General features: G+C 42.7%; 2 protein-coding genes across 2 annotated transcripts in view; both read right to left on the bottom strand.

The window, feature by feature from the left end:
* Window positions 1-12,999, bottom strand: part of LOC133651536 (rho-related BTB domain-containing protein 2-like) — a 28,541-nt gene extending 15,542 nt beyond the window's left edge. Inside the window, exons 1-3 of the mRNA XM_062049499.1 lie at window positions 12,808-12,999; window positions 12,602-12,695; window positions 7,144-7,345 (exon numbers count right to left, since the gene is read on the bottom strand). Coding sequence (XP_061905483.1) covers window positions 7,144-7,323 — 180 coding nt within the window. The 5' untranslated portion in view covers window positions 7,324-7,345; window positions 12,602-12,695; window positions 12,808-12,999. The remainder of the gene's footprint in view (window positions 1-7,143; window positions 7,346-12,601; window positions 12,696-12,807) is intronic.
* On the bottom strand, window positions 434-4,435 carry LOC133651535 (uncharacterized protein K02A2.6-like). Its single transcript, XM_062049498.1, has one exon. It carries the CDS (start codon window positions 4,432-4,434, stop codon window positions 448-450), a length of 3,987 nt encoding a protein of 1,328 aa, XP_061905482.1. The 5' UTR covers window position 4,435; the 3' UTR covers window positions 434-447.
* Window positions 13,000-13,311: the final 312 nt, after the last annotated feature.

The following is a 13,311-nucleotide window of genomic DNA, read 5'->3' as shown; positions in this document are numbered from 1 at the left end:
TGCTCTTTTTCAAGGACCACTGGAAAAGGTTCTTAGCCGAAATACACTTTATTAAAGTACTGCAGAGTTACTATTAATACAGACACGGAGCCGACGTAACATTGCTGTCTATCGGAGGATCACGTACACAACCCAGAAGTCCTAGGGACATCACATAGTAAACAGCACCTGCGAAAATCATCCATTCCTTATCCTACAGCGACACCAAGTGGGCACTTGGCTATATTGCCGTTGTTCTAATGAGTGCAACTTAATAATGCTTTCATGAATGTTCACATTATAACACTTCTCCCCCTTTAGATTCCAACATTCCCAAAAATATAAATGGACTTTGAGAAAACCCAAAACGGTGGTTATCATTAGCTGGCGTACACATAAACTTAAAGTACTGTCTCAGCAACTGTTTAGCAATATAAACCTGAAAACATGGCAGATTTAAACTTTCAGTCACACATTCAGTCTGTCTGGAGGTTTGCGAGTGCGATGCGACCTTCGCACTACCTCTGGTGACCCAGCAGACACCGCTGGTGTGGGTGACTTCGGTGGATCTGGTGTAGGGAGACTGGGAGAGGTCTGGATGTCAGTGTGAGAGTGTCCATCCTCTCCAGAGGAAACAGAAGCCTCTGTCCTTGTCTCAGACTCTGGCGAACCCACCCCTACTGCTGTTGGTCCAGCCCCTGGAAACTCAGTGGAACTGTCTGTCTCTGAGCCTGTATCCTGCCGCAGGCGCACATGGTCCTGATGTCTGCGGAAGATACGTCCATCAGTCAGCTTAACAACGTAGGAAACTGGCCCACTCCTCTTGAGAATAATCCCAGGTAGCCACTGCTGGTTGCTGTTGCTGCTGAAGTTTCTCACATAGACACAGTCATCTGGTTTCAACTGTCTCTCACGTGCATGTTGATCATGTCTTTCTTTCTGTTTTTCCTGCTTTCCCTGCACTTTTGCCTTCATGTCCGGACGCAGCAGGTCCAGTCTTGACTTGGGCCGACGCCCCATCAGCATCTCTGCTGGCGTGCGCCCCGTTGTAGTCTGTGGCGTGAGGCGGTATTTAAACAGGAATCGTGAAAGCTGAGTGCTGAGTGAGTCACCTGTCATTCGCTTCAGGCCCTCCTTCACTGTCTGAACAGCCCGCTCCGCCAGTCCATTTGAGGCTGGGTGGAAAGGAGCTGTTCTTATGTGATGAATGCCGTTCTGTTGCATGAACTCACTGAACAACTCGCTGGTGAAAGTCGGACCATTATCAGTGACTAGTGTGTCAGGCAAGCCGTGTACTGCAAACACTTGCCTGAGTTTGTCGATGGTTGTGGGGGCTGTGATGTTGCTCATGATGTGGGCCTCAATCCATTTAGAATGCGCATCCACCATTAGGAGAAACATCTGCCCCTTAAAAGGGCCCGCAAAGTCCATATGTAGCCTAGACCAGGGACGGTCTGGCCACTCCCATGGGTGCAAAGGAGCAGGTGGAGGCATGGTCTGATTAATCTGACACTGCGTGCATCCTTTCACTTTGTCCTCCAGATCCTTATCCAGTCCTGGCCACCAGACATAGGATCTTGCGAGGCTTTTCATCCGCGATGCACCTGGATGAGTCTCATGTATTTCCTCCACAATCTGTGAACGGCCTGGGGGAGGTACAATGACCCTCGCACCCCAAAAGATGCAGCCATCTTGCAGACTCAGTTCAGTTTTACGTTTAGTATAAGGCCTCAACTCCTCTCCTTCTATCACACTGGGCCAGCCTTGTAAAAGGAAAGTTTTTACTTGGGACATGACTGGGTCCCTCTCTGTCCACTGTTTGATCCGGGATGCTTTCACAGGTGTCTCTTCCAGCTTTTCCAGTGAGAAAACAGTCTCTGGAGGCACATAAGTAACAGCAGGCGTGTCAGGTAAAGGCAGCCGACTCAGTGCATCGGCATTTGCGTTATCCTTACCTGCTCTGTACTCTATGGCGTACTGGTAGGCTGACAGTGTGAGCGCCCAACGTTGTATCCTGGCTGAGGCCAGCGGTGGGATACATTTGGTCTCACTGAACAGGCTCATCAGTGGCTTATGGTCTGTGTAGATCTTGAATGCGCGACCATAGAGATACTGATGAAAGCGCTTGACAGCGAACACGATGGCCAGACCTTCTTTGTCTAGCTGTGAGTATCCCTGCTCCGCTTTTGTCAGGGTACGTGAAGCAAAGCCAACCGGCTTCTCTGATCCGTCCTCCATTACATGCGAAAGAACTGCCCCGACTCCATAGGGCGAGGCGTCGCATGAAAGTGTTATCTGTTTATCCGGGTCATAGTGAACCAGGAGCGTTGCTGAATGGAGGAGCTCTTTCACTTCCTTGAAAGCTGCCTCCTGCTCCTCACACCACTGCCATTTCGTGTCATTGTGAAGCAACTTGTACAGTGGGGCCAAAACTTTTGAGAGGTCGGGCAGAAACTTGCCATAATAGTTCACCATGCCTAAGAACGATCTGAGTTCAGTGATGCATTTGGGGTTTGGAGCTTCCTTAATAGCTCTCACTTTGTCTTCCACTGGGCAGAGTCCCTGTGCTGTGATCCTGTGTCCCAGATAGGTCACACTTGGTGCTAGAAACACACATTTGCTGCGCTTTAATCGCAGCCCTGCTTCTGAGAGTCTCTTCAGCACCTCTTCCAAGTTAGCCAGATGCTCCACCTCCGTGGCCCCTGTGACCAAAATATCATCTAAGTACACTGCTACATGCGGAATCCCCTGCAGCAGAGTGTCCATTGTTCTTTGGAAAATGGCAGGACTGGATGCCACTCCAAACACCAGGCGATTGTATTTGAATAAACCTTTGTGTGTGTTGATCGTGACGTACTCTTTTGAATCCTCGTCGAGCAGTAGCTGTTGGTAGGCCTGGCTCATGTCCAGCTTTGTGAACAGCTTACCCCCTGCCAGGGTCGCAAACAGGTCGTCTATGCGTGGCAATGGATACTCCTCCAGCTTAGAGACCTGATTCACTGTGACTTTGTAGTCCCCACATATCCGTGCAGTTTTGTCCTCCTTTAACACTGGAACAATGGGTGCTGCCCACCTTGAAAACTGGACGGGCTTGATGATGCCCAGCTTCTGTAATCGTTCCAGTTCCTCTTCAACTTTGCCTTTCATGGCATAGGGCACTGCTCTGGGCTTGAAAAACCTAGGTGTGGCTTCAGGGTCAACATGGAGCTTTACTGTCATGCCCTTAAGTGTTCCCAGCTCATCCTTGAACACATCACTGTATCGCTGCAGAGTGACCTCTGTTGTGCTTGCATATTTTATTTCATGCCAGTTGAGTCGGATTTTTCTAAGCACATCGCGGCCCAAAAGACTGGGCCCTCTGCCTTTAGCGATCACCAGCCTGCCTTTAGCTTTTTGACCCTCTGCTAAAATGTCCACATAAACCACTCCCAAATGAGGAATGGGCTGCCCTGTATAGGTCCTAAGTTTGAGCTTTGATGGGCGGATGGGAGGCTGGTTAAACCCCCACGTCCTCCTGTAAGTGTCTTCACTGATAACGGAGGCTGTAGCTCCTGAATCAATCTCAAACTTAATGTCCTGCCCTCCTACAGTGACTGTTGCATAGTAAGGCTCAGGTGGTTCTTCATCCGTTTCCACACCAAACATGTTAAAAGAACACACAGCCTCTTTATCTTCTTCATCTAGGTGATGTGTGGCTGCCTGAGCCTGCTGCATTTTTCCCAGCCCCGGCTTGCCCTTCCCCTTTGAGCTTCTGCACTTTTTGGCTAAATGTCCCTTTTTGTTACAAGCATGACAAACAACGTCTTTAAATTTACAGTCATTTGCATAGTGTCCCCCTCCACAACGAAAACACTCCACTTTTCTTTCATGCTTACCAGTCTCTCTCCTGACATGGTGCACTGCTGCTGTTTGTGCTCCTCCATGTCCTTTCTGGATATCCTTGGCATTATTAGCAGCCATCTCCATGCCTTGGGAGATTTCCAGAGCTTTCTTGAACGTCAGTGGTGGAGTTTCCCCCAGCAGGCGGCGTTGTGTGGCGTCATTATTAATGCCGCACACTAATCTGTCACGTAGCATATCATCTAACACTGCCCCGAAATCACAATGTTCTGACAGCTGCCGTAACTCGGCTACAAAGTTAGCCACAGACTGACCTTGCCTCCTGAAGTAGCTGTGAAACTTGAATCTTTGGACTATCACAGAAGGTTTTGGATTGTGGTGGTTTCCCACGAGCGTGACAAGATCATCATATGGGATCTCTCCCGGTTTCCGCGGTGTGGCCAAGTTCCTTATCAACTTATAAGTCTTTGCTCCACACGCACTCAGGAGAATAGAGCGCTTTTTATCCTCTTCTGTAATCCCATTAGCAGAGAAAAAGTGTCCCAACCTTTCTTCATACTCCGTCCAGTCCTCGTGTCCCTCCACAAATTCACCGACAGTCCCATATGTAGCCATCCTAGCTTGAGGCTCCCTCGCCACGCAGCTCTTCTGTAGCTCCGGGTACCTTTTTTATTTCCTCTTCAAGCTGCTCCTCTGCAGCCGCCGACACACACTGCCGTCCTCCGTTCTGCTTCACTGCTGCGAACTGCGTCTCTCCTCTGTGTTTTTCCTCGGCGCCGTCGGTCACGCACGGCCGCCTAGCTTACCTAGCACACTTAGCTTAGCTTACAAAACAACAAACCGGAGACACACGAAAAAAACAAAAACCAGTTCACCTCGTCGCCAAAAATATGTGGTAACTTGTGCTCTTTTTCAAGGACCACTGGAAAAGGTTCTTAGCCGAAATACACTTTATTAAAGTACTGCAGAGTTACTATTAATACAGACACGGAGCCGACGTAACATTGCTGTCTATCGGAGGATCACGTACACAACCCAGAAGTCCTAGGGACATCACATAGTAAACAGCACCTGCGAAAATCATCCATTCCTTATCCTACAGCGACACCAAGTGGGCACTTGGCTATATTGCCGTTGTTCTAATGAGTGCAACTTAATAATGCTTTCATGAATGTTCACATTATAACAGTGGTAGTATTATGCTCTGGGCCTGTTTTGCTGCCAATGGAACTGGTGCTTTAAATGGGACAATGAAAAAGGAGGATTACCTCCAAATTCTTCAGGACAACCTAAAATCATTGATTGATTGATTGATTGAGACTTTTATTAGTAGATTGCACAGTGAAAGTACATATTCCGTACAATTGACCACTAAATGGTAACACCCAAATAAATGTTTCAACTTGTTTAAGTCGGGGTCCACTTAAATTGATTCATCATACAGATATATACTATCAGATATATACTATCATCATAATACAGTCATCACACAAGATAATCATCAGGGTATATACATTGATTTATTTACATTATTTACAATCCGGGGTGTGGGATGTGGAGGGGGGGGTTAGGTTTGGTTGTTATCATCACTTCAGTCATCAACAATTGAGAAAAGAGAAATGGACATTGAAACAGTGTAGGTCTGACTTGGTAGGATATGTACAGCAAGTAGCGGACATAGAGAGAGAGAGAGAGAGAGAGAGAGAGAGAGAGAGAGAGAGAGAGAGAGAGAGAGAGAGAGAGAGAGAGAGAGAGAGAGAGAGAGAGAGAGAGAGAGAGAGAGAGAGAGAGAGAGAGAGAGAGAGAGAGAGAGAGAGAGAGAGAGAGAGAGAGAGAGAGAGAGAGAGATCAGAAAGCATAAGAAAAAGTATCTACATTTGATTATTTACATTTGATTATTAACAATCCGGGGAGGGTGTTAGTTTAGTGTTGAAGTTGCCTGGAGGTGTACTTTTAGTGCGGTTTTGAAGGAGGATAGAGATTACCTTTCTTTTACACCTGTTGGGAGCGCATTCCACATTGATGTGGCATAGAAGAGAATGAGTTAAGACCTTTGTTAGTTCGGAATCTGGGTTTAACGTGGTTAGTGGAGCTCCCCCTGGTGTTGTGGTTATGGCGGTCATTTACATTAAGGAAGTAGTTTGACATGTACTTCGGTATCAGGGAGGTGTAGCGGATTTTATAGACTAGGCTCAGTGCAAGTTGTTTTACTCTGTCCTCCACCCTGAGCCAGCCCACTTTGAAAAAGTGGGTAGGAGTGAGGTGTGATCTGGGGTGGAGGTCTAGAAGTAATCTGACTAGCTTGTTCTGGGATGTTTGGAGTTTAGATTTGAGGGTTTTGGAGGTGCTAAAGTACCAGGAGGTTGGGTCTTGGGCGCAGTTGGGTGTTCCAACAGGACAATGACCCCAAACACACGTCAAAAGTGGTAAAGGAATGGCTAAATCAGGCTAGAATGAAGGTTTTAGAATTACCTTCCCAAAGTCCTGACTTAAACATGTGGACAATGCTGAAGGAACAGGTCCATGTCAGAAAACCAACACATTTAGCTGAACTGCACCAATTTTGTCAAGAGGAGTGGTCAAAAATTCAAGCAGAAGCTTGCCAGAAGCTTGTAGATGGCTACCAAAAGCGCCTTATTGCAGTGAAACTTGCCAAGGGACATGTAAGCAAATATTAACATTGCTGTATGTATACTTTTGACCCAGCAGATTTGCTCACATTTTCAGTAGACCCACAATAAATTCATAAAAGAAGCAAACTTCATGAATGTTTTTTATGACAAACAAGTATGTGCTCCAATCACTCTATCACAAAAAAATAAGATTTGTAGAAATTCTTGGAAACTCAAGACAGCCATGACATTATGTTCTTTACACGTGTATGTACATTTTTGACCAACACTGATAATATATATATATATATATATATATATACATATATATATATATATATATATATATATACATATATATACATATATATACATATATATATATATATATATATATATATATATATATATATATATATATATATATATATATATATATATATATATATATATATATATATATATATATATATATATATATATATATATATATATATATAGGTTGAGGGTGATTGGTTTAAAGTGAGGTTGAGACAAAGTTTATTTGACCTTTGAGCTTCATGGCCAACAAGACAGTAAATACATTTTCATGTGTGATTGCTTAGTTTTTTCACATTTTTAAACATTTGCAAAGAGCTGTAAAGAAATGTTTTCACATTGGAAAGAAGTGAATACTTTCACTGTATTCTTCAAGTGGGTTAGTTCTTCTTACCTCCTGACAGACTCTGTACTGGTCTATGGCCCAGACCGTGGGCACGTGTGTGGCCAGCAGCTGGTACTGTGTGAGCGTGGCGTTGCAGGCCCTGGCGCAGATGAGGCGTGTCTTCCCCACGGCATTGTCTCCCACCACCACGCACTTGATGGTTTCAACGTTTGGCCTCTCATAGTCCATGTCCAAGTCTGTCAAAGGCCACCTGTGGCGACAGCAAGAAGAAGGACCAGTGTTGCATGGCCGCCTCCTCAGTCCTGACAGGAGTTTGTTGGCTAAAACCTCCCAATTTGCCACGGCTTTGTCGGAAGATGTTTTATTTCATTTGATGAATTTGCTATCAATGTTTTAAATGTTCCTTAACTTAAAATAGCACTTAAAATAATCATTCAATGGTCAAATCAACGTCAGAACCCAACATTAATTAAACGTTGTCAAAACTTATTTTGTTTTAAGATTAAAGATTAAAATTAAAGTACCCCCATCCCCTTGGGGAGCAGTGGGCAGCAGCGGCGCCGCGCCCGGGAATCATTTTGGTGATTTAACCCCTTTTGACGTTGTATTTGTGTTGTAGAATATTGGTTTGTAAATGACCAAATTTCAATGGTCAAATCAACGTCACAAGCTGACATTGAACAAACACTGTCAAAAAGCATATTGTTTCAACGTTGTATTTGTGTTGTAGAATGCGAGATAGGCTCCAGCACCCCCCGCGACCCCGAAAGGGACAAGCGGTAGAAAATGGATGGATGGAATATTGGTTGGGAAATGACCACAATTCAATGTCAAATCGTCAAAACCTGACATTGAATAAAAACTGTCAAAAAGCATGTTGTTTCAACATTGTATTTGTGTTGTAGAATATTGGTTGGGAAATGACCAAATTTCAATGACAAATCAACATCACAACCTGACATTGATTAAACGTTGTCAAAAAGCATGTTGTTTCAACGTTGTATCTGTGTTGTAAAATATTGGTTTGGAAATGACCAAATTTCAATGGTCAAATCAACGTCAAAAGCTGACATTGAACAAACACTGTCAAAAAGCATGTTGTTTCAATGTTGTATTTGTGTTGTAGAATGTGAGATAGACTCTAGCACCCCCTGCGACCCCAAAAGGGACAAGCAGTAGAAAATGAATGGATGCAATATTGGTTGGGAAATGACCAAAATTCAATGTCAAATCGTCAGAACCTGACATTGAATAAACGTTGTCAAAAAGCATGTTGTTTCAACGTTGTATTTGTGTTGTAGAATATTGGTTGGGAAATTACCAAATTTCAATGTCAAATCAACGTCAGAACCCAACATTGATTAAACGTTGTCAAAAAGTATGTTGTTTCAACATTGTATTTGTGTTATAGAATATTGGTTTGGAAATTACAAAATTTGGGGGGTTGGTGGTAGCGGGGGTGTATGTTGCAGCCCGGAAGAGTTAGGGCTGCATGGGATTCTGGGTATTTGTTCTGTTGTGTTTATGTTGTGTTACGGTGCGGATGTTCTCCCGAAATGTGTTTGTCATTCTTGTTTGGGGTTGATTCACAGTGTGTCGCATATTTCTAACAGTGTTAAAGTTGTTTATATGGTCACCCTCAGTGTAACCTGTATCACTGTTGATCAAGTATGCGTTGCATTCACGTGTGTGTGCGTACAGAAGCCACACATATATTGTGACTGGGCCGGCACGTTGTTAGAATGGATGAAAAGCGGACGTGAAAACAGCTCGTAGAGGACAATAAAGGCAGTGCCTTTAAGGCACGCCCCCAAGACCATGGTCCGGGTGGACTACGAGATATAATGACTGATGAACACCTTCGTTCGATAATGAAGGTTGCCTCAGCTCAAAGCCTGAGCCCCGACATTAATGAACTAGCATCCAAGAAAAGATGCCAGGTATCTGGCTTGGGCACATCAGATTAGATCAGTGTGTTGCAAACTGAGCAGTTTAAAGTCCTGAATGGTTGGTTTATTCATTGTTATTTTATTTTCAAATGTATTAGTCTGTGGAAAAAGTTATTGTTGATATTTACCTCAGAAGGCTGCAAATAGAAAAGAGGCATTCAATTTTTTTTTAAATTGTATTTGATATGCCATTGATATTTTTTTATTATTATTATTATTATTTGAAACTCGATTTTGCATGTCACTATAAAGTTATATAAGCCTTGCTGGTTCAATATTCAATGCAAAACTTGTTTGGGTCCCTATTAAAAGGTTAATTTGTTCAACCTTGGCCCGCGGCTTTGTTCAGTTTTAAATTTTGGCCCACTCTGTATTTGAGTTTGACACCCCTGCTGTATAGTATCTCCAGTAGTGTGTAAGTGTGTTTCTGTATAGTATCTCCAGTAGTGTGTAAGTGTGTTTCTGTATAGTATCTCCAGTAGTGTACAAGTGTGTTTCTGTATAGCATCTCCAGTGTGTGCAAGTGTGTTTCTGTATAGTATCTCCAGTAGTGTGTAAGTGTGTTTCTGTATAGCATCTCCAGTAGTGTATAAGTGTGTTTCTGTATAGCATCTCCAGTAGTGTACAAGTGGTGACATCAATGATGGTATTTTGAGAGGTAAAGTGGGACCAAGTAGGACATCACTGAAGGCTTAGGTGAGAAAGTCCTAGGTGGGAAAGGCACAACCCACCACATGTGGACAGTAGACAATAAGTGTGGTCCTAGTCCCTGCAGAGTCGTGCCACTTCATTCACAAAGTACTCAGTCCCTGACTCGGACGTCACCACATATTTCAAAGGGACCAAACAAGCCAACCCGGACCAAGGCTGCTTTGAATGAGGCGAGTGATGTGCAGGTCTTGTCTTTAAAAGGCAGACATTGTCCAGGTGTCTGCAATAAAGGGTGTGGTGGACGACATCAAGTCAGTTATGTTCAGGAATGGAAGACGAGCACCTGTATCACCTTTGTAGTTGTAGTCAATAGGAGAGGTCTGCACAATTATTCAAGTGTTTTCCATTCCATTGTAAACACAACACTGTTTATGACAGTGTTTTTCAACCACCCTTGTGAGACACAGTCTGGTTTGCCATGAGATACAGTCTGGTGTACCGTGAGATACAGTCTGGTGTGCCATGAGATACAGTCTGGTGTGCCGTGAGATACAGTCTGGTGTGCCGTGAGATACAGTCTGGTGTGCCGTGAGATACAGCCTGGTGTACCGTGATATAAAGTCTGATGTGCCGTGAGATACAGTCTGGTGTGCCTTGAGATACAGTCTGGTGTACCGTAAGATACTGTCTGGTGTACCGTGGGATACAGTCTGGTGTACCAAAAGATACTGTCTGGTGTACCGTGAGATACAGTCTGGTGTGCCGGGGGAGATGATCTAATTTAACTTATTTGGGTTAAAAATATTTTTTGCAAACCAGTAATTTTAATCTGTAAATTATGTGCCGTTGTTGAGTGTCGGTGCTGTCTAGAGCTCGGCAGAGTAACCGTGTAATACTCTTCCAGATCAGTAGGTGGCACCGGGCAGCTAATTGCTTTGTAGATGTCGGGAACTCGTCATGTGAGACGACGATGGTTTGTGGTGATCACAATATGCAGGCGACAGCGAGAGGCAGCGTGCAGGTAAAAAGGTATCTAATAATTAAACCAAAAATAAACAAAAGGTGAGTGCCCCTGTGGTAGCCATTTTTGTGTTGTTCATATTTCGGTAGTCCTGCTTATATTAAGTTAAATTAATTATTTGTTGTTTGATGAATACTTGGGCCTACTGCGCTACTGCACTTTGGTGTTGGTCATTGCGGTGGTGTTTGATGGATGCTTGGGCCTACTGCACTACTGCACTTTGGTGGTGGTCATTGTGGTGGTGATTGACGAATACTTGGGCCTACTGTGCTACTTCAATTTGGTGTTGGTCATCATAGTTTTGTTAGCCATTTTTGTGTTATCTATATTTCTCTGGTACTGCATATATTAAGTTAAGTTATTAATTTTTTGAATTAGAAAGTCATTTACGTTCTGTGTCATTTACAGCACCTGTGAGGAGAGCATATAGGTGTGCACAGGTGACACCGATTGGACAAATGTCGAGTGGAGAGACTGGCGGTGACAAAAATGTTGACCACTGCTTACGCAACAGTGATATATATATATATATATATATATATATATATATATATATATATATATATATATATATATATATATATATATATATATATATATATATATAAGTGGTCACAATAGTTGGATATGACTTTAAAGCATAACAAGCATGCATCACTATAGGTCCTGTCTCAAAGTAGGTGCACTGTATGTATATAAGTGGTCACAATAGTTGGATATGCTTTAAAGTCATATCCAACTATAGTGACCACTTATATATATATATATATATATATATATATATATATATATATATATACACACTCACTATAATCATGCATAGTATATATATATATATATATATATATATATATATATATGTATATATATATATATATATATATATATATATATATATATATATATATATACTATGCATGTATATATATATATATATATATATATATATATATATATATATATATATATATATACTATGCATGATTATAGTGAGTGTGTATATATATATATATATATATATATATATATATATATATATATATATATATATATAGCTTGTCCCTTTTTGGGGTCGCTGGAGCCCATCTCAGCTGCATTCGGGCGGAAGGCGGGGTACACCCTGGACAAGTCGCCACCTCATCGCAGGTATATATATATATATATATATATATGTATATATAAATATATATATATATATATATATATATATATATATATATATATACACACATATATATATATATATATATATATATATATATATATATATATATATATATATATATATATATATATATATATATATATATATATATATATATATATACTGTATATCCATCCATCCATTTACTACCGCTTGTCCCTTTTTGGGGTCGCGGGGGGTCGCTGGAGCCTATCTCAGCTGCATTCGGGCGGAAGGCGGGGTACACCCTGGACAAGTCGCCACCTCATCGCAGGTATATATATATATATATATATATATATATATATATATATATATATATATATATATATATATATATATATATATGTTTACTATAGTCATGCATGCTTGTTATGCTTTAAAGTCAAATCCAACTATAGTGACGACTTTTTATTGTCTACTGAGTTTAATTTCTGAATGATTTCTGCAGGTGGTGAGCCTCCTCGGCTGAGAAAAGGTTGAAAACCATTGGTTTATGACACAGAAGATGCCTCCTCTTCACACGCACTGTCCGCCATTCATAAAAAGATCCGTCATTGACTGCACGGACCAGACAGCGTCATAAGCCGACATGTCACGTGACTCATGACCACAAACACTGTATTTGATCCATTATCTGTATTCGATCCATTATCTGACAGTCAACGTGCAGGTGAGAGACAATGAAAGGTTGTTTCCTACCAGAAGGACCGCACAGTCCCTCCACCCTGCAGCCAGGCGGTCTAGTGCCGAGGTCGTGCCGCATCACGCGTTACGTAACACTCCGACTCTGCGTCTGCAAGTAATCACAGCCAAACAACATCGATTAGCGTTCAGGGATTATTGGAATAAAACAAAAAACAAAGATGCAGCAAGAAGCCCCCGCATAGGAAGTGGCGTCCTCTTACCGTAATGCAAGGAAGTGGCGCAGGGGGTTTGCGGAGCGACGAGGAGACACAAAGCACGTCTCCACCGGATGCGGCGTCGCACCTGCTGGCCGCAAGGCGTATTGAACGTCATCCCCGGGGAATTGTTGGAATCATTCACAAGTCGCGTGCAATAATTCCTCCTCAGTCACGGTGCAGAGCTGCAGCAGTGGCCGTCATGTGTATATGCGTCCTCCTCCGCCTCCTCCTCCTCCTCCTCCTCCGCGCGTTCGTCCAGGCCTCGGCGGCTAATAATAGCCAGCAAGGGAAAAAAAACAACCTTCGTTACAAAACACTGATCCTTAATCTGGCGCCGCAAACACCGCTTTGTGGTCATGTGGTCTCCGTGTCTACCTGTCATGCATTCAGCAGTCCTCACACACTTTGGGTTACCGTGTCAAACACAAGGCCCGGGGGCCAAATGTGGCCCACCATGTTATTTTATGTGGCTCCCAATATAAAGTACTTTATTTTTATAGTTACCTG

This window comes from Entelurus aequoreus, linkage group LG06, assembly GCF_033978785.1.
Source record: "Entelurus aequoreus isolate RoL-2023_Sb linkage group LG06, RoL_Eaeq_v1.1, whole genome shotgun sequence".
Taxonomy (NCBI): domain Eukaryota; kingdom Metazoa; phylum Chordata; class Actinopteri; order Syngnathiformes; family Syngnathidae; genus Entelurus; species Entelurus aequoreus.
This window is presented reverse-complemented; position numbering and strand designations above follow the sequence as displayed.